The sequence below is a fragment of the Lithobates pipiens genome, unplaced genomic scaffold (genome assembly GCF_037356315.1).
Source record: "Lithobates pipiens isolate NorthernLeopardFrog02 unplaced genomic scaffold, aLitPip1_a1.2 Scaffold_25, whole genome shotgun sequence".
Taxonomy (NCBI): domain Eukaryota; kingdom Metazoa; phylum Chordata; class Amphibia; order Anura; family Ranidae; genus Lithobates; species Lithobates pipiens.
The window spans coordinates 2,974,932-3,002,601 of NW_027507787.1; the positions used below are offsets into that span (position 1 = coordinate 2,974,932).

The 27,670-nt window shown below is 42.8% G+C and overlaps 1 protein-coding gene across 5 annotated transcripts in view; it reads left to right on the forward strand.

Moving 5' to 3' along the window:
• The window catches only part of LOC143930060 (L-threonine ammonia-lyase-like), a 107,137-nt gene that overhangs the window by 44,926 nt on the left and 34,541 nt on the right, over positions 1-27,670 (forward strand). For 4 of the 5 annotated variants that reach the window (XM_077453963.1, XM_077453965.1, XM_077453962.1 and 1 more), the window contains 4 exons: positions 10,304-10,379; positions 21,683-21,808; positions 23,451-23,618; positions 27,610-27,667. In XM_077453963.1, coding sequence (XP_077310089.1) covers positions 10,304-10,379; positions 21,683-21,808; positions 23,451-23,618; positions 27,610-27,667 — 428 coding nt within the window. Of the gene's footprint in view, positions 1-10,303; positions 10,380-21,682; positions 21,809-23,450; positions 23,644-27,609; positions 27,668-27,670 lie in introns of all 5 variants that reach the window. The other variant, XR_013262695.1, reaches the window with a different exon arrangement.

A 27,670-nucleotide genomic window follows, 5' to 3' on the forward strand; every position in this document is an offset into this window, starting at 1 on the left:
CTTGTGGCAGGTGACGTGGCAAGTGACCTGGCAGGTGACGCGGCAAGTGACCTGGCAGGTGACGTGGCAAGTGGAAAATCAACAACTTGTGGCAGGTGACTGGCATGTGACGTGGCAAGTGGATAATCCATAACTTGTGGCAGGTGACGTGGCAAGTGACGTGGCAAGTGGACAATCCACTTGTGGCAGGGGACGTGGCAAGTGGACAATCCACTTGTGGCAGGGGATGTGGCAAGTGACGTGGCGAGTGGACAATCCACAACTTGTGGCAGGTGACTGGCATGTGACGTGGCAAGTGGATAATCCATAACTTGTGGCAGGTGACGTGGCAAGTGACGTGGCAAGTGGACAATCCACTTGTGGCAGGGGACGTGGCAAGTGGACAATCCACTTGTGGCAGGGGATGTGGCAAGTGACGTGGCGAGTGGACAATCCACAACTTGTGTCAGGTGACGTGGCAAGTGGACAATCCACAACTTGTGGCAGGTGATGTGGCAAGTGATGTGGCAAGTGGACAATCCACTTGTGGCAGGTGACATGGCAAGGGACGTGGCAAGTGGACAATCCACAACTTGTGGCAGGTGACGTGGCAGGTGACGTGGAAAGTGATGTGGCAAGTGGACAATCCACAACTTGTGGCAGGTGATGTGGCTGGTGACGTGGCAAGTGGACAATCCACATCTTGTGGCAGGTGACGTGGCAGGTGACGTGGAAAGTGGTGTGGCAAGTGGACAATCCACAACTTGTGGCAGGTGATGTGGCTGGTGACGTGGCAAGTGGACAATCCACAACTTGTGGCAGGTGGCATGGCAGGTGACGTGGAAAGTGGACAATCCACATCTTGTGGCAAGTGACGTGGCAGGTGATGTGGCAAGTGACGTGGCAAGTGGACAATCCACAACTTGTGGCAGGTGACGTGGCAGGTGACGTGGCAGGTGACGTGGCAGGTGATGTGGCAGGTGATGTGGCAAGTGATGTGGCAGGTGATGTGACAAGTGGACAATCCACATCTTGTGGCAAGTGACGTGGCAGCTGACGTGGCAAGTGACGTGGCAAGTGGACAATCCTAAACTTGTGGCAGGTGACGTGGTAAGTGACGTGGCAGGTGACGTGGCAAGTGGACAATCCACATCTCGTGGCAAGTGACGTGGCAGGTGATGTGGCAAGTGACGTGGCAAGTGGACAATCCACAACTTGTGGCAGGTGACGTGGCAGGTGATGTGGCAAGTGATGTGGCAGGTGATGTGACAAGTGGACAATCCACATCTTGTGGCAAGTGACATGGCAGCTGACGTGGCAAGTGACGTGGCAAGTGGACAATCCAAAACTTGCGGCAGGTGACGTGGCAAGTGATGTGGCAGGTGACGTGGCAAGTGACGTGGCAAGTGGACAATCCACATCTCGTGGCAAGTGACGTGGCAGGTGATGTGGCAAGTGATGTGGCAAGTGGACAATCCACAACTTGTGGCAGGTGACGTGGCAGGTGATGTGGCAAGTGATGTGGCAGGTGATGTGACAAGTGGACAATCCACATCTTGTGGCAAGTGACGTGGCAGCTGACATGGCAAGTGACGTGGCAAGTGGACAATCCACAACTTGTGGCAGGTGACGTGGCAGGTGACGTGGCAGGTGACGTGGCAGGTGATGTGGCAGGTGATGTGACAAGTGGACAATCCACATCTTGTGGCAAGTGACGTGGCAGCTGACGTGGCAAGTGACATGGCAAGTGGACAATCCAAAACTTGTGGCAGGTGACGTGGCAAGTGACGTGGCAGGTGACGTGGCAAGTGACGTGGCAAGTGGACAATCCACATCTCGTGGCAAGTGACGTGGCAGGTGATGTGGCAAGTGACGTGGCAAGTGGACAATCCACAACTTGTGGCAGGTGACGTGGCAGGTGATGTGGCAAGTGATGTGGCAGGTGATGTGACAAGTGGACAATCCACATCTTGTGGCAAGTGACGTGGCAGGTGACGTGGCAAGTGACGTGGCAAGTGGACAATCCAAAACTTGTGGCAGGTGACGTGGCAAGTGACGTGGCAGGTGACGTGGCAAGTGACGTGGCAAGTGGACAATCCACATCTCGTGGCAAGTGACGTGGCAGGTGATGTGGCAAGTGATGTGGCAGGTGATGTGACAAGTGGACAATCCACATCTTGTGGCAAGTGACGTGGCAGCTGACGTGGCAAGTGGACAATCCAAAACTTGTGGCAGGTGATGTGGCAAGTGACGTGGCAGGTGACGTGGCAAGTGACGTGGCAAGTGGACAATCCACAGCTTGTGGCAATTGACATGGCAGGTGGCAAGTGATGTGGCAAGTGGACAATCCACAACTTGTGACAGGTGACGTGGCAGGTGATGTGGCAAGTGGACAATCCCCAACTTGTGGCAAGTGACGTGGCAAGTGACGTGGCAAGTGGACAATCCAAAACTTGTGGCAGGTGACGTGGCAAGTGACGTGACAGGTGATGTGGCAAGTCACGTGGCAAGTGGACAATCCACAACTTGTGGCAGGTGACGTGGCAGTTGGACAATCCACAACTTGTGGCAGATGACATGGCAAGTGACGTGGCAGGTGATGTGGCAAGTCACGTGGCAAGTGGACAATCCACAACTTGTGGCAGGTGCCGTGGCAAGTGACACGCTAAATACAAGTACACTGCAGCTCTCACAGCTGCTGCTACTCACTCTGGTCTCACAAAATTGCTGAAATAGTTAATTTTTGAGCTGGGGAGGGTCTATGATGTTAGCTTAACTAAACGTTTCTAGACGAAAACGCGGTAAAACGCCGCTAAATCGCGGTAAAAATCGCGGCAAAACGCGCGTTTCTAAACGCCGGTTTTAACATGTGTCCAGCAGCGTTTGCATCTGCGTCTCGTGTGCATGAAGCCTGAAACTGAAATCCGTGGATGGACAAGTTTTTATTTTAAGACCTATTTTTTCTTTTTTAATAACTGTGGGCTGCTGTGCCCTTGAAACCGCAAGTTTGCACTGACATGGACTCCTTTAAAAAATGCTCACCCCATTGACTCTAATCGCCCTACTCAACACACAACCCCAAACTCATTAAATCATGTCTCTATGGAGCGGAGAGGCAACACCATAGTAGAACAGAAACCAGACCTTTCCATAGTGTTGCCACAAAGTTGGAAGTGTACAATTGTCTTTGGATGCTGTAGCATTGGCAGTACACTTCACTGGAAACATCTAAACGTATTTATTTGCAGGGTTTTTCAGCATAATTTTGGCCATACAGTGCAAGTGCAATGGTCAGATGTACACAAATGTTTGGCAAAATAATGTACCCTATGAGCTAGATTTGAAACTTCTTTCTAGAAAGGCAAATTTACACTGTGCTTGTAACTGCGTGTGAAAGAAAAATTCGACTTATCAGAATAAAATTCCACTCATATCGTTTTACTGAACTTAGCTAGATACTATGCTAACATAATACAAAAGTTTTATATATTTTCTATGCTGATTTCAGACCCCTTGTAGGTTTCTTACTGAGACAACAAAGGCAATTCAATTTTGCCTTGTGAAATAAAAGCAATGAAATGCATTTTTACTGCAAAAAATAACCCATATATGGTAGGGGATATTCTTCTGCAGCTCAGCGACATATATTTGTTTTTTTTTATACTGAGTCTGGCTGGTTACGCCCAAAGCAATACACATAAGAGTCTATAGAAACATTGTACAGTACAAGCTGGATGGAAATGTTTTATTTCTGGGAACAGAGTATGGTTACAGAGACAGAAAATGTAAAATACTGTGTAAAAGCAGACACAGCAAAATGCCACCTATTAGAAAAGCTTTTATTGTGCACCTCTCTGGTTTGATTTGGTTTCAATTTATTACTGGGTCCTGAAATTCCTGATGTAATTACCCTGTCCAATGCAGTGGCGGCCAATCCATAAGGGGTGCAGGCCCCCTAGTTTGCATAATCAAATATTAAAATTATTTATTTTTAAATAACTAAAAAGATGACTATCATTTTTTTTAATTGTAAAGTAAAAAAATGTTAGTCATATCATTTATTTAAAAATCAATCATTATGTGTGTGGCTGTACATCATTTGGGGAGCCGGCCAATAGGTTTCTATTAGGACCCAAATCTGGTGCCAAACGGTGAACATAACAAAGGCACTAGCAGCGCTTTTAAAAAAAAAAACGTAAACCTAAAACTATAAGTATGAATTTAAACATTTTATACAAAACTAAGTATATGTAAACATCAACCTACACACAGTAAAAAACCTTATAATATAAAAAAAAAGTATATAGAATTACTTTCAAACAGAAAGCATAAATACTGTATGGTATTTAAACTTAATTTGTTCCTCTATGGATCACTCTGCATACATATTCCTCAAATAGGCATATGTCCATTCATATATTTGGTTGCAATAACAAATGCAAGAAACCAAAAAAGTCTGTTACATATGCCAGAAACAAAAAAAAGTCCATCAATGTTTCAATAATAATTCATAGTCAGCAAAACTAATGCAAGCAGAAAAATATATATAAAATGTAGCAAGTGTTGCTAGCAGATCATTCAGAATCTCAGTAGTCCATCACCACACCTCCTGTGCAAATCTCTATGGGTTATGCACTTACCAGAAGCACCTGGTTAAAAAGCACATCTCTTATCAACAGACGACTGATCGTATCTTCAGCTCTCACATATGACAAAGCATCGAATATATCCCATCAGTGGTATATTAATCACTTCTTTGCTCTGATAGATCTTACTGAATTCCTGGATAAAGTTCTCAAACTGTGCCTTTCCAGCTTCCTCATTCAGCCGGGTACTGCACTGTAGGCAGAAGCAAGGAATGGCTGCAGGTTCCTTAGAGCTTTACCCTCTGTGAACATCCTACTTTGCTTTACATCTCTATTAGGACCGACATTTTTTTACACGCACACTAATTAGAGCCTAAGCCCTTGTACACACGGTCGGACATTCTGACAACCAAATCCGTTTGATTTTGTCCGACGGATTTTGTCCGAAACTGTTGCATACACACGGTCGGACAAAGTTGTCAGAAAATCCAATTGTACATAACGTGATGACGTTATTTCGTTACGACGGGACTAGTTTCAGGCTAGTAGTCAATAGCTTTGGTCTAGGAATTTGATCTGAGCATGCGTGGCACTTTGTTCATCAGAGACTACATATGATCGGAGTATGTCCAATCGGAGCATTTTGCCGGAAAATTTTACGGACAAGTTGGAAAAACAGTCCGATGGAGACCACACACAGTCGGATTATCTGACAAAACGGTCCGATAGGACACATTCCGTCGGAATCTCCGACCGTGTGTACAAGGGCTAAGACTCTAATTGGCTTGTTTTGTTGTCCTCGGGGCACAAAGCACTGTGCCCTGAACCCTCGCACTTTGTGATATTAGCAAACCAATATTCGCCATCGGTTTACAGCTTCTCATCCCAGCCAATCAGGACAGGAGGCTGAAGATTTAGGACACAGAATGAAGACTGGGGAAGACCTTGTGGGGTTTGTTCATGCTCCCCCAAAATTAAGCACCAGCCGCCACTGGTCTTAATTGTCAGGTCCAAGTAAAATCATTAAAACTAAATCAAAACGATGCACAGAAGAAGCTTTTTTGACTAATAAAGTTAATAACAACCATCTAAAGTCTGAATAAATTCTTCCATATTTAGAGGGGATTGTTTATGGTGTAGTAATTCTAAACTCGATGGCGTAGGGGCTGCTCTTTATCAACAGAGGCATCCCAAAGGACCCCTGGAGAAGGAAACTGAAGTGTAGGAAGTATGAGAACGCCACACTAATATCAACAGATCATTATAAAGTTTATTCCGCAAAGAAAGCCCAGGGGAGAGTTAGTAAAACTGGAGGACACAGAATGTAGTGCACTGTAACCAATCAGCTTCTAGGTTTTAAGCCCCATTTGGGCTACAAGCTTCACGCACAATCACACGATCGCACAATAATCAAAGCAAAACCATACCGCGTTTTAGGTGCCATTGAAAATGAAGAGCACCTGAACACGCATTTTGCGATTACAGTGCCATTTGAGATTGCGGGCAGAATCACAGCGATTCTGCCCAAAATCTCAAAGCGCCAAATGTGAATGGAGCCTTACTGTAAAAGCTTAATTGAACAAACTGAAGTTGGAAGCTGATTGGTTACTATGCACAGCTTTACCATATTCTGTGTGCTCCAGTTTTAATAAACCTCCCCCTATGTGTTTCGATGGCAATATAAACAATTTGTTATAATTATGGTTATGGTAAAAAAAAAAAAAAAAATCTAATAGAAAAACAATCATGTCTTTATAAAGGCACATAGAATATTTTTTCAAAGGTAACATAATAACCTTAGCTCTGTATACTATATGGGTTTATATGGTTGCTATCAGTATTTAATTTTTCATCATTACCATGATTATGAAGTTTATTTTATACAATTATTTGTTCTTCAGATATTGAACTGCTACTTTTTTGATTCTATATGCAATGTTGCATGCAATTTTATATAATGTAAGTCTTTTATTACAAACATTCTATCATGATTATCAATATAATCATTATTGAAATATATTTGTTGTGTTTTTTTTAAAGTCTACTTCTAACATGTGAAAAAGTAAGAGAGGAGGGAGGTGCCAGCTGAATGAATCCTACTGGTTTCAGTACATTTCGTGTAAGGTGTACACTTACAGGTCCATGGGGTGAAGATGCTCATCAAAGATAACGGCGTCCTGGGCTACTCTGATGCTGCGCTGCTGGCTCCGGTATCGATCCCTCGGCCGTGGAGGGTGTTAAATTCAGTCACAGGCTTCTGTGCAGTGTCCAATTGACAGGGAGCTCTTCGCTGACCAGTCTGGAATGCAGAAACAATGTCACCAGGGCAAGGCGGGCATCCAAGCTGAGGATTTGCAATGCAGGAAATGTACAGGCTATGCGCTCGGAGCTCACAGTTCCCTTTACTGGCTTATTGCTCTTGGGAGGAGAGCAGTTTAAGTACCTGGGCATGATGTCTGTGGCCATGGAACTATAACGGCCAGCAGACTAACAATAATTTAAAAAAAAATATCCTTTTTTAATGTATTACAAACCAAATGTTTAATGAAAAAAATAAAAGGTAAAATATGTGAAAATGAGAACGGAATTAAAATGCACTATAAAAAGCAAGTAATGGAACACGTTGTTGGGAATAAGTATGAAAAAAAAGATAAGGGATAAACAAAAAAATTTAAATGGGGGTGGGGGGGGGGAATTATTCTTTTGAGACAAGGAATTACTTACTATGCGTATTAGATGGCACCATCCCCAACTTGTGAGGAACTTAATGTCCAGGAATGGGTTAAAAATGACCATAAAAATTACGCTGTAAAATACCAAAAGAAATCTGGGGATTGTAAAAAAAGGAAGAAAAGTGATAAAATGGGACTATAATAAGGAATGTGTCTCTATTTCTTCGTTGAGTCTCCCTGACGAGAGAGTATTCAACGAGTATATCCAGTAGGTCTCCTGCTGAAATAAGTGTTTAAAGCATTCCACAGCAGGAAGACCTCTGGGGTTGGCCTCGATGACCCAGACTTTGAGGCCCATAGTGGATTTGCGATGTTCTTTGAGAAAATGCAGAAGGACACTGTTTGTCCCATGCCTTCTCAATGAAACACCTGTGTTTGTCAAATCGGTGGGGGCGAGGTGCGTGTTAGACAATACACCACATACTCACTTGAATAGTTGTAAAATTCTTTTATGGTGTATGTTTTACCTTTTTAATGGTATAGGTTTTTTAACTATGATCAACAAACTTACAAGTTATGCCCCGTACACACGAGCGGACTTTTCGACATCAAAGGTCCGACGGAACGATTCCGGCGGACTATTCGATCGTGTGTGGGCTGCAGCGGACTTTTGATTTGCAAAAATCCGACAGACTTTAGAAATGGAACATGCTTCAAATTTTTCCGCCAGAACTCTGCCGGACCCAGAAATCCGCTCGTGTGTGTGCTAGTCTGACGGACTAAAACCGACGCTAGGGCAGCTATTGGCTACTGGCTATGAACTTCCTTATTCTAGTCCAGTCATACGTCATCACGGTCGAATCCATCGGACTTTGGTGTGATTGTGTGTGGCCAAGTCCGTTCATTCGGAAAGTCTGTCAGAACTCTGTCAGAACTCCTTCAGAACTCCGTCGAAAGTCTGCCGGACTTAAGTCCTGTCGTGTGTACGCGGCATAAGGCATAATTTTTTCTTACATTGGAACATTCCCACTAATGGAATTAAGGGAATGTGTGAAGTGGGGGTGGGTAAACTAGTTTGGCTTTTGCTGGGTGCTATTTTACTGTTTATATTCTTGGCTTTGCAATAGGAGACCTTGGGTTGTTGGGTAAGAGAAGAGCCAAAAAAGGGTCACCAAACAGAATGGACCAATGCTTTGCTAAGATATTCTCCATTTTTTTATGACAATCATGAAATTGGGTTGTGAATCGTGTTGGTTGTGGGTCATCTGCTGTTTTAGACTTTGGAGGGGCATGGTTCAAAACCCACTCCAAAATCCAAAACATCAGCTGACCCACAACCAACACGATGCCCTTGCGGCTTCTTCTGTGTGGGCAAGACCATAGGCACCTTGCGTCAATGATTTGGCAAACACAGGCGTTTCATTGAGAAGGGATGGGACAAACACACTGTTCCTCTGCATTTTCTCGAGGAACATCACAAATCCACTATGGGCCTCAGAGTCTGGGTCATCGAGGCCATCCGCAGAGGTCTTCCTGCGGTGGAATGCTTTAAAAGCTTATGTCAGCAGGAGACCTACTGGATATACTGGTTGCATACTCTCATGCCAGGGGGTCTCAATGAAGAAATGGACACATTCCTTATTATAGTCCCATTTTTTCACTTTTCTTTTGGTGTCTTACAGCACACTTTTTATGGTCGTTTTTTACCCATTTCTAGACAGAGTTCCTCACAAGTTGGGGATGGTGCATATATAATATAATATGCATAGTAAGTAATTACTTATCCATAAGAGAATAATCCCCCCCCCCCCTCCCATTTCCATTTTTTTCTTGTTTTTTTCCCTTTTTTTTTCCCCTCATACTAATTCCCATCAATGTGTTCCATTACTTGATTTTTATAGTGCATTTTAATTTCAGTTCTCATTTTCACCTTTTCACATATTTTAACTTTTAATTTTTTCATTAAACATTTGATTTTTAATACATTAAAAAAGATTTTTCTATTATTGTTGCCCAGGTACATCAACTGCTCTCCTCCCAAGAGCAATAGGCCAGTAGAAGGAGCTGTGAGCTCCGAGCGTGTAGCCTGTACATCTCCTGCATTGCAAATCCTCAGCTTGGATACCCGCCCGCATTCTAGTCCTAATAAAGGGGAAAGTTATTAAGCCCTGAAATGCATTGGCTTTCTTTGTGGAAAAAATGTATTATGGACTGGTGATATTTGTATCATTTTTCCTATGAATCGTATAATTAGGGGAGAAGAGCTTGATATTAAAGCAACGTTATATTTGTCTTTATTAAGTGTGCAAAGTCTAAAAAAAATTTAGAGTAACAGTAATATAATAGCTAGATGGTTCTCTTCTATGGGTTTAAACATTTTGTATTGCAGTATGCCATGCTTACAAATTAGCCATCATGTTGCAGTCATGGACCACTAAGTGAGACTTAAAGCAGAAGTATAGGCAAAAACTTTTTTTTCTTTATGGATAATAAGGGAGAATTATAACCCCTGTCAGATTATTTTTTTGCCATTTGTGTCCCATTGTGGAAATTTGCCGTCACTTCCTGTTACATAGCCAAAACAGGAAGTGAGAGGAAATCCCAGCAAAATAAGGACCCCCCCCCCCCCCCCCAGGTCACCAGAACTAGAACTAACGTCCCCATTGAAGGGGGCAACCCAAAATTTGGGATTTTCTTTTATTTGGCCTTTCAATAATAATGTTAAACAGGACAAATGGAGAGGGGGACTCTCCCTTACAGGTACACATATGGCAATAATAGCCCAATAGGTGTTCCAATCCATCTCCGCTTACCTTTAGTTATACTTTAACATTTAATAGTACAACATATGCAGGCCTGTTGGTGATGATTTCAGAGGTAGTAATAAAAGCATTTTTTTTTGTTAAAACAATATAAAATAATTAAATGATGTTGGGCATGCTTTAGAGGGGGAAATGTTTATTGTTGCTTTGTGTAAGAAGAAGTGATAAAGAGACAATTACATTGTTTATGACTGAATCACAGAAATTATAGGAATAAAATTCTCATTTCACTTTTTTTTTTAAGAACTGGGTGGACCTTCTTTTGGTGTCAATACAATAAAATTAACCAAGAAGCTTATAGACCACATTATCTCAGTAAGGTGAGTAGTGTTGTTGTGTTATGTACATTTCTACAACCAGTATATGTATTTTTATATCATTAAAGTGTATGTACTGTAAATGCTAAATCTGTTTTTCAGTATGTTTGGCATCACACCTGACTGTCAGGTTTCTTTAAGAATTTTTTTTTTTGCAAATCATTTTTTAAGTCTCTTACCTGGAGAGCCTGCCACTAACAGCACATCTTGTTGCAGGTCGACAATTCAAACTTGTAGCCCTGTGTTGGTGATCAAGGCATTATTTTTTTCCTAAAATCTTTACATAAATCACCATCAGTAGATCAGCCATGGACAATGATGCCATTAAAAACCATGGGGCCTCATACAGCCTACCTGTCAGGGCCCCATGCACCTGACAGGGCATGCAGGCAACCAGAGAAAAAGGTGGCGTGTACACAGTGCACCGTTGAGAAATGTAGGTGTGGCAGTATTGTGCTAATAGTGGGAGGGGTTTAAAACTTGTAGAGAGCCCAGGGGTCAAATATGTGTAACATACAGAGTACAGGTGTCAGGTGTAAATAGCATACAACATGCAGGTGTCAGGAACATGAAATGTACAGAGCGCAGGGCTCAGTAGTATTTACTGTACATAGTGTAGATGTCAGGGGTATGTACTGTACAGTGTGCATGAGTCAGGGGTGGGTAACATCCATAGTTCAGGGGTCAGCAATGTTTAATATTCATAGTTCATGGGTCAAGAGTGTGTAATATACATAATACAGGAGTGGGAAATGTACATAGTTTAGGGGTCAGGAGTGTGTATCATACATAATGCAGGAGTGGGAAATATATATACTGTAGTTTATAGGTCAGTAGGGGGTAATGTACAAAGTGCAGGGACCAAGGCTATGTAATGTACAGAGTGCAGGGGTCAGGAGAGGGTAACGTACAGAGTACATGGATCAAGGCTATATAATGTATAGAGTCCAGAAAGAATTCTTCAAAAAGGAACAAACTGGTAATAGCAAAAAATATATATTTTCTTTATAATGGAAAGTCCACTAAAATATTATTCAAATATTATTAGCAGTCAAACGCTTGCTGGAAAAAGTTTCACTTTTTAGGTGCACAAAATTAGTTCATTTTGGAAATTCTGGAATTCATGTTACAATATAATTCCTTCCAATTTCTTGGTACCTATTACCAACAGCTGAGGGGCACTTCGATGTGTGCCCCTCGGGCAACATCATGTGCCAGTCTCCATCTGGGGTTTTGGGAGGAGAAGATGGTATATCGGTCCCCACTGTACCTCAGCCAGTACATTGATGACGTGCTCATGGTGTGGGGGGGGAGGGGGGTACAGTCCAACAACTATACCAGTTTATGGAGGAACTCAATACTAATAATAGGAATCTCAGATTTACTTACCTACCATCATGACACACCACCCTTCCTCAACTTCATAATCAGTGTGCAGGAAGAGCACATTGTGACTAAGACCTATCGCAAGAAAACTGCGGCCCATACACTTTTGGAGGCCACCAGTCATCACCACCATTCCCTGATTCACGGAATTCCTGTGGGTCAATTCCTAAAAATTAAAAGGAATTGCTCACTGGATAAAGACTTCCACATAGAGGCAACTGATATGTAGGGTAGATTTAGGGAAAGGGGCTATTCGCACCAATGGATTCGAAGGGCCAAAAAGAGGGCCATTCCAACTGATAGAAACTCTTTGATATTACCTCACGTGCAATGCAAGATGACAAACAAGCCCCTATCAGAATTATTACCAAATTTGGGTCCCAATGGGACCAGGTAAAAAGCATCCTCAACCATCATTGGTACATTCTTTCTAATGCGTGGTGAAACGAGTGGACTCCATGTTAAGGGTATCTACAAACATAATCTACCTCTCAGAAGAGGTGATTTTGATAGAATACTTTTTCAAAACAGAAAAAATGTGGATCTTTAAATGCTTTACAGCCTCTAGGATTAAGAAATTATTTCAATCTGTCGGTCTTCTTGGAACCCTAGTCCTGTTGAATTCTCAAAATTTCCAGCAATTTACTCTCTAAAAATAGGGCCCTTTCCTTGCCAGTGTGGCTTCTTCTGCTTGATTCTGAGCATGTGTGAACTTTTGTGCGCTGGACTTGTGTAGACACGATCTGACTTTGTGACAACTAAGTTTTGTTGGGGGGAAAATTTGAGAACCTGCTAGCAACATTTTTTGGCAGAAAGTCCGACAGCAAATGTTCGATGGAGCGTACACATGGTTGGACTTTCCGACAACAAGCTCACATCCAACGTTTCCCGTCAGAAAATCCAACCACGTGTAATGCATTATATGTAGTGCATAATGCTCTGAAGAAATTCTATTTTCTAGTGAAACGCGTCAGTATGACGCAACCACACTATCTGTAGCTCTTGAACAGATTGGCAGAAATATCCCCCTCCAGACAACTGCGGTGGTCGGCCAGGTTACCGTTGTGACCTGAGGCGGTGTTTTGCAGTAAGAGACAGCGCGAGTAAGTCAACATGCTGATGTGCTTATTAGCGGTTGACATTAACTCCTCACTCCTCACTCCTCTCTCCCCATCACCACCTGACAGGAATCTATCCTCCCTAGGCATTACTGCCTGGACTATTGGACACTGGGTGATCGGTGAGTCCCTAGCCAAGTGTTTATCATCTGGCCAGGTAAGTGATGGGCGGCACTCTACATCTCACCCCTTTCATCTGGTTCAATGCACTGCCGTTTAGTCAGCCCTGAAAAGATAGCGGTGAGTAGCAGAAGAGTATTCAGTTAGAGAACTGGACATTGTACTATCGGTAGTGATCAGCCTTTGTATTGAAGATTTTTTCTGTGCTTTAGGGCTGAACTTTGGATAGTCTCTCATTAACCCATTGTAATTTATGTGATGTGATCTGCCTCTGCCATACTACACAGATACTAATCCTCCTCTGTCCTAGACCTCTATTCTAAGCCCCAGTTTGGGATAGTGTGTTTTTTGATTATCTAGGACTGTCTGCAATCGTTCTATATTCGCGATTTCATTGTTCCCAGCAATTGTATGTTGAAATACCTATGGACTTCCTCTGTGATCACTAGCGCATAGCCTCCACACATCTGAAGAATACCCTCCTCCTCTAGGAATTCATATACTAATTAGCTGGTTTATGATTTGAATGAGGATGAATGATTGTTGTGGCCATCTGTGTTTTGATAACGTTATCATATTTTATACTTTTGTGGTGGAGGTATTTTATTCTTTTTGAATAATATTTTGGTGGACTTTTAAGCATTGGAAACATGAAACAGGAACTAACCACAAACAAGTGCTCTGAACGTAGATGGTACATCCTGTCATATAATATAATGCACTTTATAACATTATAATACTACAGCGCCACCTGCTGCATAGATAAGTATAATGCATACAGTATTGTCCGTTTATTAGCAACCATGCTGCTGTTCTTTTCAACACCCCTTCTCAACAGCATGTGCTTTGTCAAATTGCATTCAGTTTCTTCTGGATATAATTATAACGTTCCTTCAACAAAGGCTTGGTGAGTACATCAGCAGTCATCTCCTCTGATGGGCAATATTTAATGTCAATAAAACCTTGCTCTTGATTGTCCCTCAGTAGATGATACTTGACATCGATGTGTTTGGTCCTAGGATTCATCTTTCTGATTACTTAAGCTTTATACATGTTTATGCATCTTCTAAAATGGGAATTGGTTTTGACATGTCTATCCCAATGTCCACAAAAAGTTAATGAATCCATACCATTCTTGACATGTGTATGCTGCTGCAATGTACTCTGCTTCAGTTGAAGAGCAACAGTTGGTTGCTTTCGACTAGACCAACTTATGGTTCCTTCCCCATATTGGAAGATGACTCCACTTGTGGATTTGCGGTCTGTACAGTCCCCAGCCCAATCAGCATCCACATATCTGACCAGCTTTGGATGTGATGTTGCTGGTAACTAACTTCATCTGAATTGTTCCTTTTGAGGTACTGAATCACTCTTTTTACTGCGTTCCAGTCATGCTGACAGGGAGCTGAATCTTTCCTGCATAGTATGCCCACTGCTGCAGCTACGTCTGATCCTGCCACAGTGGCAACATATAGCAGCTTACTGATTACTCTGCGATACATGTCATTGTGGCAAGTTTTCTGCTTCATTGCTCTTTTGATAGCCTGGTTCCATAGGAGTTTTCACTTCCTTTGCAACTTACATATGGAATCGTTCCAAGATTTCAGAGATTTTCTGAGATTGGTTGAGAATATAACTTCCATCTTCTTCTCTGTGTTGGATTCCCAGATAGTAGCTAATGTTCCCTAGATCTTTGTAAACTATCTGATTATAATCCCCTTCTTGTTCAAAACAGGTTATAATGTCATCATAGATAAGGATGTATATCCATCTGTCTTCTTGATTCCTGGGGTAGAGACAGGGGTCTGTTTTACTTCTTGAGAATCCCTCTTTGGTAAGTACTTTGCTTACTTTCTCATTCCACATCCTTGCAGAATGCTTAAAGCGGTTGTAAACCCTTGTGTTCTTCACCTTAATGCATCCTATGCATTGAGGTGAAAAAAACTTCTGACAGTGACCGGCCCCCTAGCCCCCCCTGTTTTACTCATCTGACCCCCTTTAATCACTCAGTGGAGATGCGCTATACCTCTCTGCCCAGGATTCTTGGCTCTTGATTGGAAAGATTGATAGCAGCACGGCCATTGGCTCCCGCTGCTGTCAAACCCGATGACGTGGGCACTGGGGGGCAGGGCCAAGTCCTACATTCTGCATCTATGGACGCAAATACTGGACTCGGGAGTGCGCCCGCAAGATAGGAGCGTTTCTCCTAGGGGGTTATACCATATGGGGAGGAGCTTATAGCTCTGCCGGGCGACCCCAGAAGAGGATAATCGGGGCCACTCTATGCAAAACAAACTGCACAGTGGAGGCAAGTATGACATGTTTGCTATTTTAAAGAAAAAAGAAAAAACAAAGCTTTACAATTACTTTAAGACCGTAGATGCTCTTCTGAAATTTACACACGAGGTTGGCTCAAACCCTGGTGGTTGCACCATGTAGAGAGCTTCCTAAATGTCTCCATATAGGAAAGCAGTTTTAACGTCTATGTGTTTTACTTGCATGCCCTTCCCGGCTGCAATGCTAAGACGCGCTCTGATGGGGGAGTGTTTTACAACGAGAGCAAATGTTTCATCTTAATCACCAAATTTCTCGGAGTAACTCTTGGCAACTAGTCTGGCTTTGTATTTGTGTATATCCCCTTCTGCGTTTGACTTTACTTTGAAAGTCCACTTACTTCCTATAGTTTTGCGGTTATGATGAAGCTCTGTGAATGTCCAGGTTTTATTTTCTTGAAGTCACTTTAATTCTTCTGTTGCCTTTCTCCATTTATTGGCTTCACATTTTGGCAGTTTATGTCTTCTCAGGATGTTGGTTTAAGTATGCTGTGTGTTTTGACAGTGCATAACAGCTTGAGGGGTGGTATCCCCTTTGTAGTCCGAGGTATAGCGTGTCTCCACCGAGGGCAGTTCAGCAGGATCTGGAGGGAGACTTGATTTAGGCAATGTGAGTTCAATCTCTTGTTCTGACTGCTGCAAAGGTTTGCTTTGATTGACCTTTTCTTCTGGTTTGCTTGGCATATTCACTTCACAGCATTCAGGTATGGTGTTTCTGATGATGGGCTCTCATCAAAATAAACACTATGGCTTACTGTCGCTTTGTCAGTCTTTGGGTGTAGAATTATGTAACCCTTAGTTTGCTCACTATAGCCTACTAGAATGACCTCAGACTCTCTTCTCCAGCTTGGATTGCTTTTCACTTGGAATATAGGCATATGCTTTACATTCAAACACTCTGTTGTGCCCTATGCTAGGCTTTGATCCATGCCACATTTCGAATGTAGTACTTTTAATGGGTCTTGAAGGTAGTCTGTTCTGTAGGTACATTGCAGTCATGACTGCTTCTCCCCAGTATTTGTGAGGTAGGTTGGCATCCGACCGACAACATGCACCTGGCCATTTCTATAAAAGTGCAATTTTTCCTTTCTGCTACACCATTTTGTTCAGAACTGGAGTGTATGGTGTGGTTTTGTCTAGTGTACTGTAATTCCTTGTCTTTTCAGATATGAGGCCACTTCTTTGCTTATGTATACTTTCCCATTGTTGGTGCGTATTATTCCTGGTTTGTGTTGCTAGACATGGCAACAAACTCTTGAAGTTTCACTGATGTTTCATTCTTGTGTTTCATCAGATAAAGTCTAAGACTATAGGAGTCTATGTCATTTCCTGTCCTGCCGCGCTGTCTGCTGGGACACACACGGGTCCCAGTGACAGCACGGACAATTCCTATTGCGCTGCGCGACTCACGCATGCGCAGTAGGGAACCGGGAAGTGAAGCCGATTCGCTTCACTTCCTGATTCCCTCACCTAGAATGGTGACGGCAGCAGCCGAGAGCCGAGCGATCGATCGGCCTCGGCTGCCGGCATCGCTGGAACCCGGGACAGGTGAGTGTCCATTTATTAAAAGTCAGCAGCTGTAGTATTTATAGCTGCTGGCTTTTAATATTTTTTTTTTTAGGTGGAATCCCTCTTTAACTGTGAGACCATTGTTCACCTTCCGATGTGATGCTTTTCCTGTTTGCTAGGAAAACATTGTCTTTTGCACTGTAAACAAGGTTTGTGAAGAAGGTCTCATCGCTAGTCATGTAGCTTGTCTATGCACCAGCTACATGACTTGCCGCTCTGTGTCACTTTAAAGGCGTCACTCCATGATGTGTCTGCATTTTGCTTTGTGATTGCTTTGACTCTTTCTTTTGTGGATAGCTCTAGCTTTTGCTGCTCGGCTTTCCAAATAGAACAGTCCTTTTTTAAGTGACCGGTCCTTTTACAGCGAAAACAGACTCTGCTTTCTCGTGCTTTGTGCATCTTAAGAGCTTTGCCATCAGGGTGTATATTTTCTTTCCTTCTGACATATTCATCGATTAATTTTCCTTTGACATATTCCCGTGTCAGTTCCTGCTCAGGTCTAGTTTCAAAAGCATTAATAAAAGCAGTATATGTCTCTGGAAGGTTGCAGAGGAGCAGGGCAACAATATGGTTATCTTTGATGTCCTCTCCGAGGGCACGTAGTTCTCTTTGATCTCAAGCATTGTTTTCACTTGTTCACAAATTTTCTGGCCTTAACTTGCTGTTAAAGAGGAAGTAAACCCTGATGGGTTTACTTCCTCTTTGATTCCCTGCAAAGGTAAAGCATAATGGACTACTATGCATCGCATAGTAGTCCATTATGTGTCACTTATCTGACACAGGAGCCAGCGAAGTCACCGCTGTCCCCTGTAGTTCCGAGCGTCCATCTTCTTGGTGGGTCTCCGTGGGTCTCGCTGCTCCGGTGCTGTGATTTGCCGGAGCAGCGATGACGTCACTCCCGCGCATGCACACGGGAGCCGACATTCGCGGCATGTCGCGGCGATCTGCGGCTTACCCAGTGCGCCTGCACGCCGCTGTCTACAGTGCATGCGCTGTAGACAGCGGTGGCTGTCTTCAGGTAAATATCTCCTAAACCGTATAGGTTTAGGAGATATTTCTTGGACCTACAGGTAAGCCTTAATCTAGGCTTACCTGTAGGTCAAAGTGGTTTGTGAGGGTTTACAACCACTTTAAGACTTGGAATGCTCATGCAGATTTTGTAATGAAGTCCACATACCTTTTGGCTGTTTTCTCTGTTCTTATGTGGATAAGCTGGTCATCTTCCACTAGTAATCTTACAGTTGCTTTTGCCTGTCTATCATTTCTGTCCCAGTCCTCTGTCTCTCTATTTGTTGGTCTGTCTGTATTCAGCACTTGCCACAAGTTATCCTTGTTCAGAATCCTTTCTAGTTTTTAAGCTTCCATATCTCGTAATTGGCATTGTTAAGCTTTGCTATTGGAAACTTCAAATTTGAACCACAGCATTGGAAACAGGAACTAACCACAAACAAGTGCACTGAACTTGGTTAAACGGTACATCTTGTCATATCTTAGAATACACATTATAGCACTATAATACTACAGTGCCACCTACTGCCTAGATAAGTGTAATGCATACAGTATTGTCAGTTTATTAGCAACCATGCTGTTGTTCTCTCCAACATTCAGGAGAGCTATCTGTACCCCCTTATTGACGGCCCTACCCATGGATGCAAAATGTTATACTGTATATACTTTTATTGTGTTTTGAAGATAAGAGATCCTGGCATAGGTAGTGTTTGCTACCTACCATGCCCTGACCATGTATTCTAATCCTTAGGCTGAACCTAATGCCTACACTCCTTAGACTCTAAAACTTTAAAAGAGAAGTATAACTAAAGCTACTTTTGCCATACCACTCATATGGGTCACAGAAGCGCACAAGTCAGAATCAAGATACAGTGGTCTAAAGTTTGCTGTCGACTGACATCACAGACCCCCTCCAGACTCTGGAGGAATCCCAACAATGATGTCGGGATCCACTCAGATGCCCAAATGCCTTACAGGTAGCTGGATCAGTCTCTGTGTGCCACTCCCAATCCTCTCCTGCCTTGCACTTTAGTATGCCTGGAGGGACAGAGCAGAGAGCCGGTTACTGACAATCATGCTCTCTACTCAAGGAAGACCGAGATACAAGTCATCAGAGGTTATGAGGCTTAGACTTGGTAGGAACAACTTGCAGTACCAGACCGATGCTGCAGAAGGTAGGCAAGTATAAACGCTTTGATTTTGTTGTTTTTTAATCCCTCACTTCTCCTGCTAAACACCAGTCATATATTAAAGAAAACACAATTTAATGGACTTTATAATAAAATTATAAAATGTATTTTTATTTTTTCATATTATTTATTCTTAAATAATACCTGCATATAAGTTGGCATTAGTCTCCTCCAACCCCCTGTACAGTAGGACTGGAAATGTGAAGAAAACAGCAGTGTAAGGAGCCAATCAAGTTCTGTTGCATGCATGTACTGACAGGGAACATGCTGACATAAGGAGAGAGAAGTGAGATTACATCACTCTGATGCTGCTCCTTTACTGTACAATTACATCTAAGACCTGGGAGGTGACCTACCTCCACTGCTCAACTGCACTAAAAAGAAATCATGTCTCCAATCTGGCTCTGCTGTCTGGTAGGACTGTGTAAATCTCAGGACCAGTCTAATAGAAATACAAATTCTCTAGCAGTTAAAGGGTAGGTTTACCCCTTGAAGCATGTTACACCCAAATTTAGAGGGTAACATGCTCCTACCCTGCCCCCTCACTCCCTGAGTTACCCCCACCCCCCCACATTGACAGCGAGCAGGGTTCCTCTCACTCACTGTTACATTTCAAAATTGGCTCAGTCCGCACAGCTGCATCATTCAATCACAGGAATCTGTGAATGAGAAAACTACAAGTCCTGTCATCACCAAGGCAGACAGCTTGTAGTTTTAAAATGAACTGTGGGGGCACTGATGAGCGCCCTCGTAGTTCATTCCCAAGCCTTGCAGCTTTCAAACCAGGCTTTCTCAACCTAGAGGAACCCCAAAAATAATTTTCATGTCTCGAGGAACCCTTCCTAAAACCAAATCATCGGGACTCAATAGGAACAATGCTCCTTATATTAGTGGTCAATAGGAAGAATGCCCCCCTTAAAGTGGTGTTTAGAATGCCACCCTTAAAGGCAGCTAAAAAGATATTTGGTGTCATGCTGCTGGCTTTGCTAAGTAGTGCTGAACCTTGAACTCTGTAGGCATCATCAAATAGGTGGTTCATCAGCCACAGCTCAAGGAACCCCTAGCAACCTCTGGAGGAACCCCAGGGTTCCATGGAACCCTGGCTGAGAATAGCTGTTTCAAACTAACAGGCCAGACAGAAGTACAGCAAGAAATCTGTAAGACTTGTCTGCAGGAGCCTGACATGATTAATCAATTGACTTTTGTCAAAGGACCCTGCTGGAAATTTTTCAGCTGAGCAGCAGCCTCTATTGTGGTATTTTAAGATCCGCAGTAGGAGATCCATCCATTTTGCACTCTTTGTTTTTTGTTTTTTTTTAGTTCAGTGTATGGCTAGTTTATACATTCAATGGATTAGTTAGGTAGACTCTATCACTACATAGTTTTTGGTAAATCTAAAAAAAAATTTTAATATTTCTCTGTATTGTATATTAAGGCTGTAACGAGCTTTAGTCATATCTGTGTAGACCAAATGGACTGGCTGACAAATGACTCGTGGCAACCTCATTATGTGGCTCTTCTATAGGTTTGCTTCATGGGTGTCCGCAGAACTTTTTTCAGGGGGGGGGCATAATTTTAGGGTCACCCATGCGCCGCCTCTTTTCGATAATGTCATTATCACATTATCATGGTCAGAGACTGCAGACATATTACAATCCCTAGCATAAGTAATGGATAATGGCCAACAGGCCCTCTTACCAGACACAGCCAAACTACAGCAGTGATCCCTCCGGCTGGACGATCGCTCACTCTGGTTTCCCCGGGGGCGACTCTGGTCAGTAGTGTAGCATGTCTATACCCTGGCAGTGGCTCAGTCTTTCTCTCTCTGGTGATGCTGGGCAGCATCGCTCTCTCTGGTGGCGCTGGGCAGAGTAGATCTCTCTGGTGGTGCTGGGCAGCGTGGCTCTCTCTCTGGCTTCTGCCCAGCACACTCCTGGTTCTTTGTCCTGTAGCACTCTCTCCCTCAGATTTTTTTTCCAGGCTGTAGTCTTTCGATCTCTCTCTTGATCGAGCTGTAGCCTCCTCCCTGTGGAAAATGGAGCCGCTAATCTTTGGGACTACATATCCCATGATTCTCTCCTCTCCTAGTCTCCTTTGATTGGACCTCAGTTATGGCCAATAGGGAAAAAACAGAGCGGGCAGGAAGCTGGGTGGTGAACCTGGTGAGAGCCGTCGTCTCTTCTCCCTGACAGGAGAAAGGGGGGCGACCGGGGAAAACCTCTGATAGCCCGCAGCTTGCCTTTCTCCTGTCACAGCGCTGCCAAGTTCTCTGCTGGACTGAGCAGGGAAAAGAGCCCAAAGTCACACTACACTGATAGGGGTGCTTGACAACACCTTGATGGTGTCACCCCACTGGCGGGTGGCACACGGGTGTGGGCTGCCCACACACCGATAGCGATGTAACTGTGCTGAATTTAAGATCTGATCCCCGATTCCAGGGGGGGGCACTTGACCCCCCTTGCCCCTACCTGCGGACGCCCATGGTTTGCTTACATACTGATTCAATTTTTACTGCTGAGTGATGTATGCATGCAGAACTGGTAAATGGCACATTAATACTAAGTCCCTGTATCTGATTCCAGTGAGGAAGATGTTCTACTATCAATGCTGAGGTTACTCGAATGCGAGAGGGCTACAGTGGATGCAGAAGGTGCCATGGGACTTGCAGCTCTAATATCTGGAGCATTGCCAGACCTGAAAGGGAAAAGGTATCAATATGTAATAAAAGATTCAAAACCATTACCGAATCAACCAATCTCAGTCACTTGAAAGATACATTTTACTTTGTGTATACTGATTTTTGCTCTAAATAAAGACCCATGTATCAAAAATTAAACTAACCCACCAGTTCTGCAGATGTGTGGGCAGGAGCTGCAATGCTTAACTGAAAGAAATTCTCTGGATGCTGCAGAGATAGGGTAGGCACAGAGATAGGGTAGGCACAGAGAGGAAGCCAGACTGGGCAAAAGCTTATACTAGGCCACCAGTCATGCATGTATTAGCATGACTGGTGGCCTTGCAATCCACCTTTATCTTATTACTTGATGTTCTGTGATGTGTCCAAAGGGTTTCTTTCAGCCATTTCACACATCTCCATACTGACCTTTGAGGTTACAGGGGAACTTCTAAAGCAGGCCTGCGGTATTTTATTGCACACTAGAGTATAGAAAATAAGTGACTCAAATGTTCACTACTTTTTTATGGAAATGATAGTTTAATTAAAAACATTTTCTGACAACCCCCTTAATACTAATTATTGCAAGCAATGTGCAAAGATGATGAATTTTGGTGTTTGGCCATCTAGTGTGTGTGTCCGATCTGTTTGCCGCAATGTTACAGTCCCCATAAAATTCGCTGATCGCCGCCATTACTAATTAAAAAAAAAATTAATAATACAAATGCCATAAATCTATTCCCTATTTTGTAGATGCTATAACTTTTTATGCAAACCAATCAATATTCACTTATTGTGATTTTTTTTTTACCAAAAATATGTGGAATACATATCAGCCTAAACTGATGAAGAAATTATTTTTTTTATATATTGTTTTGGGATATTTATTATACCAAAAAGTAAAAATCTTGCTTTTTTTTTTTTTTTTTTTTTTTCTAAATTGTCAGTCTTTTTTTTGTTTATAGCACAAAAAATAAAAACCGCAGAGGTGATCAAATACCACAAAAAGAAATATTTGTGGGAAAAAAAGGGACGTCAATTTTGTTTGGGTGCAACGTCCGCACGACCGCGCAATTGTCAAAGCGACGCAGTGCTGTGTTGCAAAAAATGGCCTGGTCATTAAAGGGGGTAAATTCTTCCGGGGCTGAAGTGGTTAATAGCAAAAAAGTATAATGTCCCAAACACACGGTCGGACATTCTGACAACAAAATACGTCAGATTTTTTTCAGACGGATTTTGGCCCAAACTTGTCTTGCATACACACGGTCGCACAAAGTTGTCGGAAAATCCGATCGCTCAGAATGCGGTGATGTACAACACGTAACACGGGACTATAAACGGGCCAGTAGCCAATAGCTTTCGCCTCGTAATGTATTCTGACCACGCGTGGCACTTTGTGCGTCGGAATTGTCTACACACGTTCGGAATTTAAATGTTGATTTTGTTGTCTGAAAATTTTAGATCCAGCTCTCAAACTTTGTGTGTCGGAAATTCCGATGGAAAAGGTCCGATGGAGCCCACACACTATGGGATTTTCGGAAAACACGATCCGATCGCACATTTTCCGTCGGAAAGTCCGACCATTTGTACAGGGCATAACTCTTTAGAACTTTTTTTGTTTTGTGCTTTTTACACTTGCTGAAGTCCTTACTAAACCAATCAACTTTGCTCTACAGGGTGGCGGTGGTTGTGTGCAGTGGGAACCTGCCGTTGCCTTTGCTACGTCACTGTCTGGACAGAGCTCTGGTTCTTGATAATAGAGTCTGCAAATTCTCAGTCGTGCTGCCAGATTTTCCAGGGGAGATAACCAAGCTGTTGGAAGCCATTGGTCGAGAAGATGTCAGGTGATTATACAAGTGCACCAAGCAGGTTAGAAAGTTTACCCAACCCTCCTTTCCCACCTTGAGGACTTTAATCTTTATTTTAATACAGATCAACCAAATTTATCTTCATAGTGTTTTGAACAGTGTGCTTTTCCCATATGCTAAATGGGAGGCACATTGGCATGTCAGTAATTGCATGTGTGTTTGGAAAGCACCACTGGGGTTATTGCAATTATGTTTCTAATTCAGGCAAAATACAGTGTGAATACCCTCTTTCTCTAAGTTATGCTATTGTAAGAATTGGATTTTAACAATCATACCCTGAGCCAGGAAATTGGTATCAGAGTTGGGGTGCCTGATATTGGCGTGTTTCCCCCAGAAGTGAATAGCAATGTAATACTGCAGCCACAGTTGCTTTAAATTATTCTTTTAAAGATACATTTTTGTAAACCTCTGACATGAAATATAAACAAAGCATATCCCTCTATAGTGTGTACTTGTTTCAATTCAGAGCACTGTGTCATTTTTGTCTAACCTCATTCTTAAAGTGGTTGTAAAGTAATTTTTTTTTTTTAAATAACGGGGTTATTTTAAAGGGGTTTTAAAGGTTTGTGTTTTTTCACCTTAATGCATCCTATGCATTAAAGTGAAAAAACACCCATCAGTGACCGGCCCCCCAGCTCCCCCATTTTATTTACCTGAACCCTTGAACTTGACCCAGCGGGGACGTGCTCTCTTTTTGCTCCCGGCTCTTGATTGGATAGATTGATAGCAGCGCAGACAATGGCTCCCGCTGCTGTCAATCAAATCCAATGACGCGAGTGCCGGGGGGCGAGTTCAAGTCCTGCATTTGGCTTCTATGGAAGACGAATGCTGGACTCGGGAGCGTGCACTCAATGTAACCCCCTCGCTTCTCCGAGGGGGTTATCAGATGTGGAGAGGAGCCGCGAGAGCCGCCGGGGGACCCCAGAAAAGCAGGTTCGGGGCCACTCTGACGAGCAACGAGCTGCACAGTGGAGGTAAGTATAACATGTTTGTTATTTTTATTTTTTTTATTTTTACCTTTACAATCACTTTAAGGGAATTTCTTGGGAATAGCCAGATCACCAGAACTAGTGTTCCCATTGGAAGATTTCCCCTATATTACATTTCTGGGGACAACCCAACATTTTGAAGCTTTCTCTTACTTTTACTTTCAATGGTAAACAGGACAAATAGAGAGGGTGAATCTCTCTAATGGGGGCGAAGATGGCAATAGAAACTGACAGGGGTTCTAATCTCTCTCCCCTCTATCCAAAACTAAAAAACAAAGTTTTGCCTTAGTTATTCTTTAAGTTTTAAAGCGGACCTTCAGACATTTTTTCAAATTTCCATCTATGAAATCTTCTGCCCTTGTTTTAACTTTGGAGAGTAAAACATTTTTTTTTCTGCCAGTAAATACCCTATATAGCCCATTTCCTATTGTCTGGGGAAAAAAGCCTAGGCTTATGACATCATGCACAGCTCTTATTCTCATGAGAGTTTGCCAGGAAGGGGGGGGGGTCATAAGAGGCCCAATGAGAGCTGCAGAGCTGTAGGTGTGTGTCTGCGTAAATCCAGGAAGTTAACAGGCAGCAGCTTCAGCTGCCCACAGTTAAAATGGATGCAGCCACACTCAGTGGAAGGAGATTTCTGCAGCATATTTGGCAAGAAGAGAATCACAGTATATATAGAATAATATGCAAAGTGGTTGGAGGGAAGCTTCAGAATGGCAAAGATATATATTTTTTTTTTTTTTTTTACAAATTACGTGAACAGACTGCAGTTCCTCTTTGTTTACATTACAGTGTTAGATTAGACTTGAATGTCCTAAATAACATACAGGTGGTATTCAAACAGTGTTTTAATTTTGCACTTTGCATACTGTTATATAGTGAGTAGGGTTGCCCCGCTGTTCAGATCTTAATTAGCAATTTGATAGTTAAACAATAAACTAAATCATATAAAAGTAGCTTTTATCTAGCCATACAAAACCTCCCACTGTCACAGTGGCTCCTGGACTCATATTCCTGGCATTGCAGTTTTTTCTGTTTGGTCTAGGGTTGCAATATCGTCCCTTTAATACAGGACACACATTAATTACACAGGTTCTGAGGCTAATTTAATGCAAATAAAGCACCAAGTGAGTTTAATTACCACCTTAATCAGCCACAGAACCCGTGTAATTGATGTGTGTCCTGGATTAAAGGGATGATGTGGCAGCCCTAGTCTGGTCAGCTTGCTGCGCAGCTTGGCCGGCAATGGCTGAGTACTGTGTAAGCTGGAGGAAAGTTTCCATTGTATTGCACTGGACATACTGTAAACTGTCACTGTAAATATGGCAGAGCCTAGGAGTAGAAGAAAGTAATCTGGAGAGTCAGGGAGAAGGCTACGCAGTGAGTAATACACTGTTGTTGCCCCCCTCATGTAAACAATAGGATTTAAAGTTCACCTAATAGTAAATTAAACAAATGGCATACAGTATATTATGCAGACTTTACTAGCAAGAACACAGCAGTTTAAATTTTTCGGACTCCCACTTTAGCAACCTATTTGATGACCTGTAGACCACTGGGAGAAGGTCATAACCCTTGTATGAAGAAAGAGGGGGCAGAATAGCTGCTAGGTATGGACTTGGGGAGTGGTAGAGGAGGAAGGATAGCAACAGGTTGTAGAGTGGGGGGTGCATAAAAGAGATATAGTGGAGGCTGATAATGGCAAGGGGTGAAGGATAAAAAGTGCTGAACATGGGACATTGGGAAAGGCAGAATAATAGCCTAATGTGAAGTAAAGTGATGTCAGTCCGCCCCTGGCTTTGACTCATAACTCATGGGGCCCCCGGGCAATAGCAGATTATGGGGCCCCCAGACAATCAGAGATTATGGGGGCACACAGTATACACAAACACACACACAGTATACAATCACACAGGCTACACATACATGTACACACAATATACACAGATATGTTTCTATTAGCTGAGAAGATACTGGAGAGGTGGGGTAGCTATAATCTCTGGATTTTTAGACCAAAAGGATGTCGGTAAGGGACATTTCAGAGGCAGATGTAAAAAAAAAACACAGATCTTTACATACTGTCCCTGGTTTTACTGAGGCTGGCAACTCTGTTGGGGCCCCCTAGTGGCCCGGGCCCTTGGGCAGTGCCCGAGTAGCTGAATGGTCAGTCCGCCCCTGGTCAAAGCGTACACTGATCAAGTACTGGTGAGGCAGAGAGAGAAAGAACTAAGGAAATAGATGATTATTAATGGGGGGAAGAGAGAGAAATTAGAGATTGAGCTGATCAATGATAGGGGGAAAAGAAAGGAAAGAGATGACTATGGACCAACAGAAAAGAGGAGATGGGATGCGACTGTGACTAGAGGAGGCTAAAAGTCATCTGATCGGGAAATACAGGGGGAATAGGTAGAGTTGGGGCTTAGCATGGCTGGAGGACATAAAGGAAGATAATTGTGGATTGGGAGAGGAAGGTAGAGTAGGAGCCCACTGCGGACAGGGGAAAGAGAAGGCACTGAGTTCCGCTAAGAGGTGGCATAGGCATGCTTTAACGGTCAAACTGAATTTACAGTAATGTAGACTGCCGATTCCTACATCTATAATTTGTAATATTTACAGTATTATCAGTTTATATAAACTGTCTCGTATTTTTGATGTGTTGGAATAAAATAAAAATGATGTGTTAATATCCGTTTACCGTTAATAAAAGGGGAAGTGTTTTGGTTTAAGTAAAAAGAACTGAACATCCTGTGATCAGTACAGTCTGCCAATAATAGGACATTGGCAGACAGCTAGCGTACATTCTATAAAGCGATTTTTATGAGTAAGAAATCTTGATTTTCTTGCAACAAAATGGGCCTGCCACAGAATCTGGACTTCTTACAGTGTGGAATTTGCCAGTCTTTAGTTACTTTGTTTCTTGTTTATGAACGTATGTAGATTTTGTTTGGTTTTTAATTAACATTACCTATTTATTTCAGGGTGCTGGATATGCAAAAGGAAAATATTTTCCTGAACAATGACCTGTTTACCCTAGAGGTA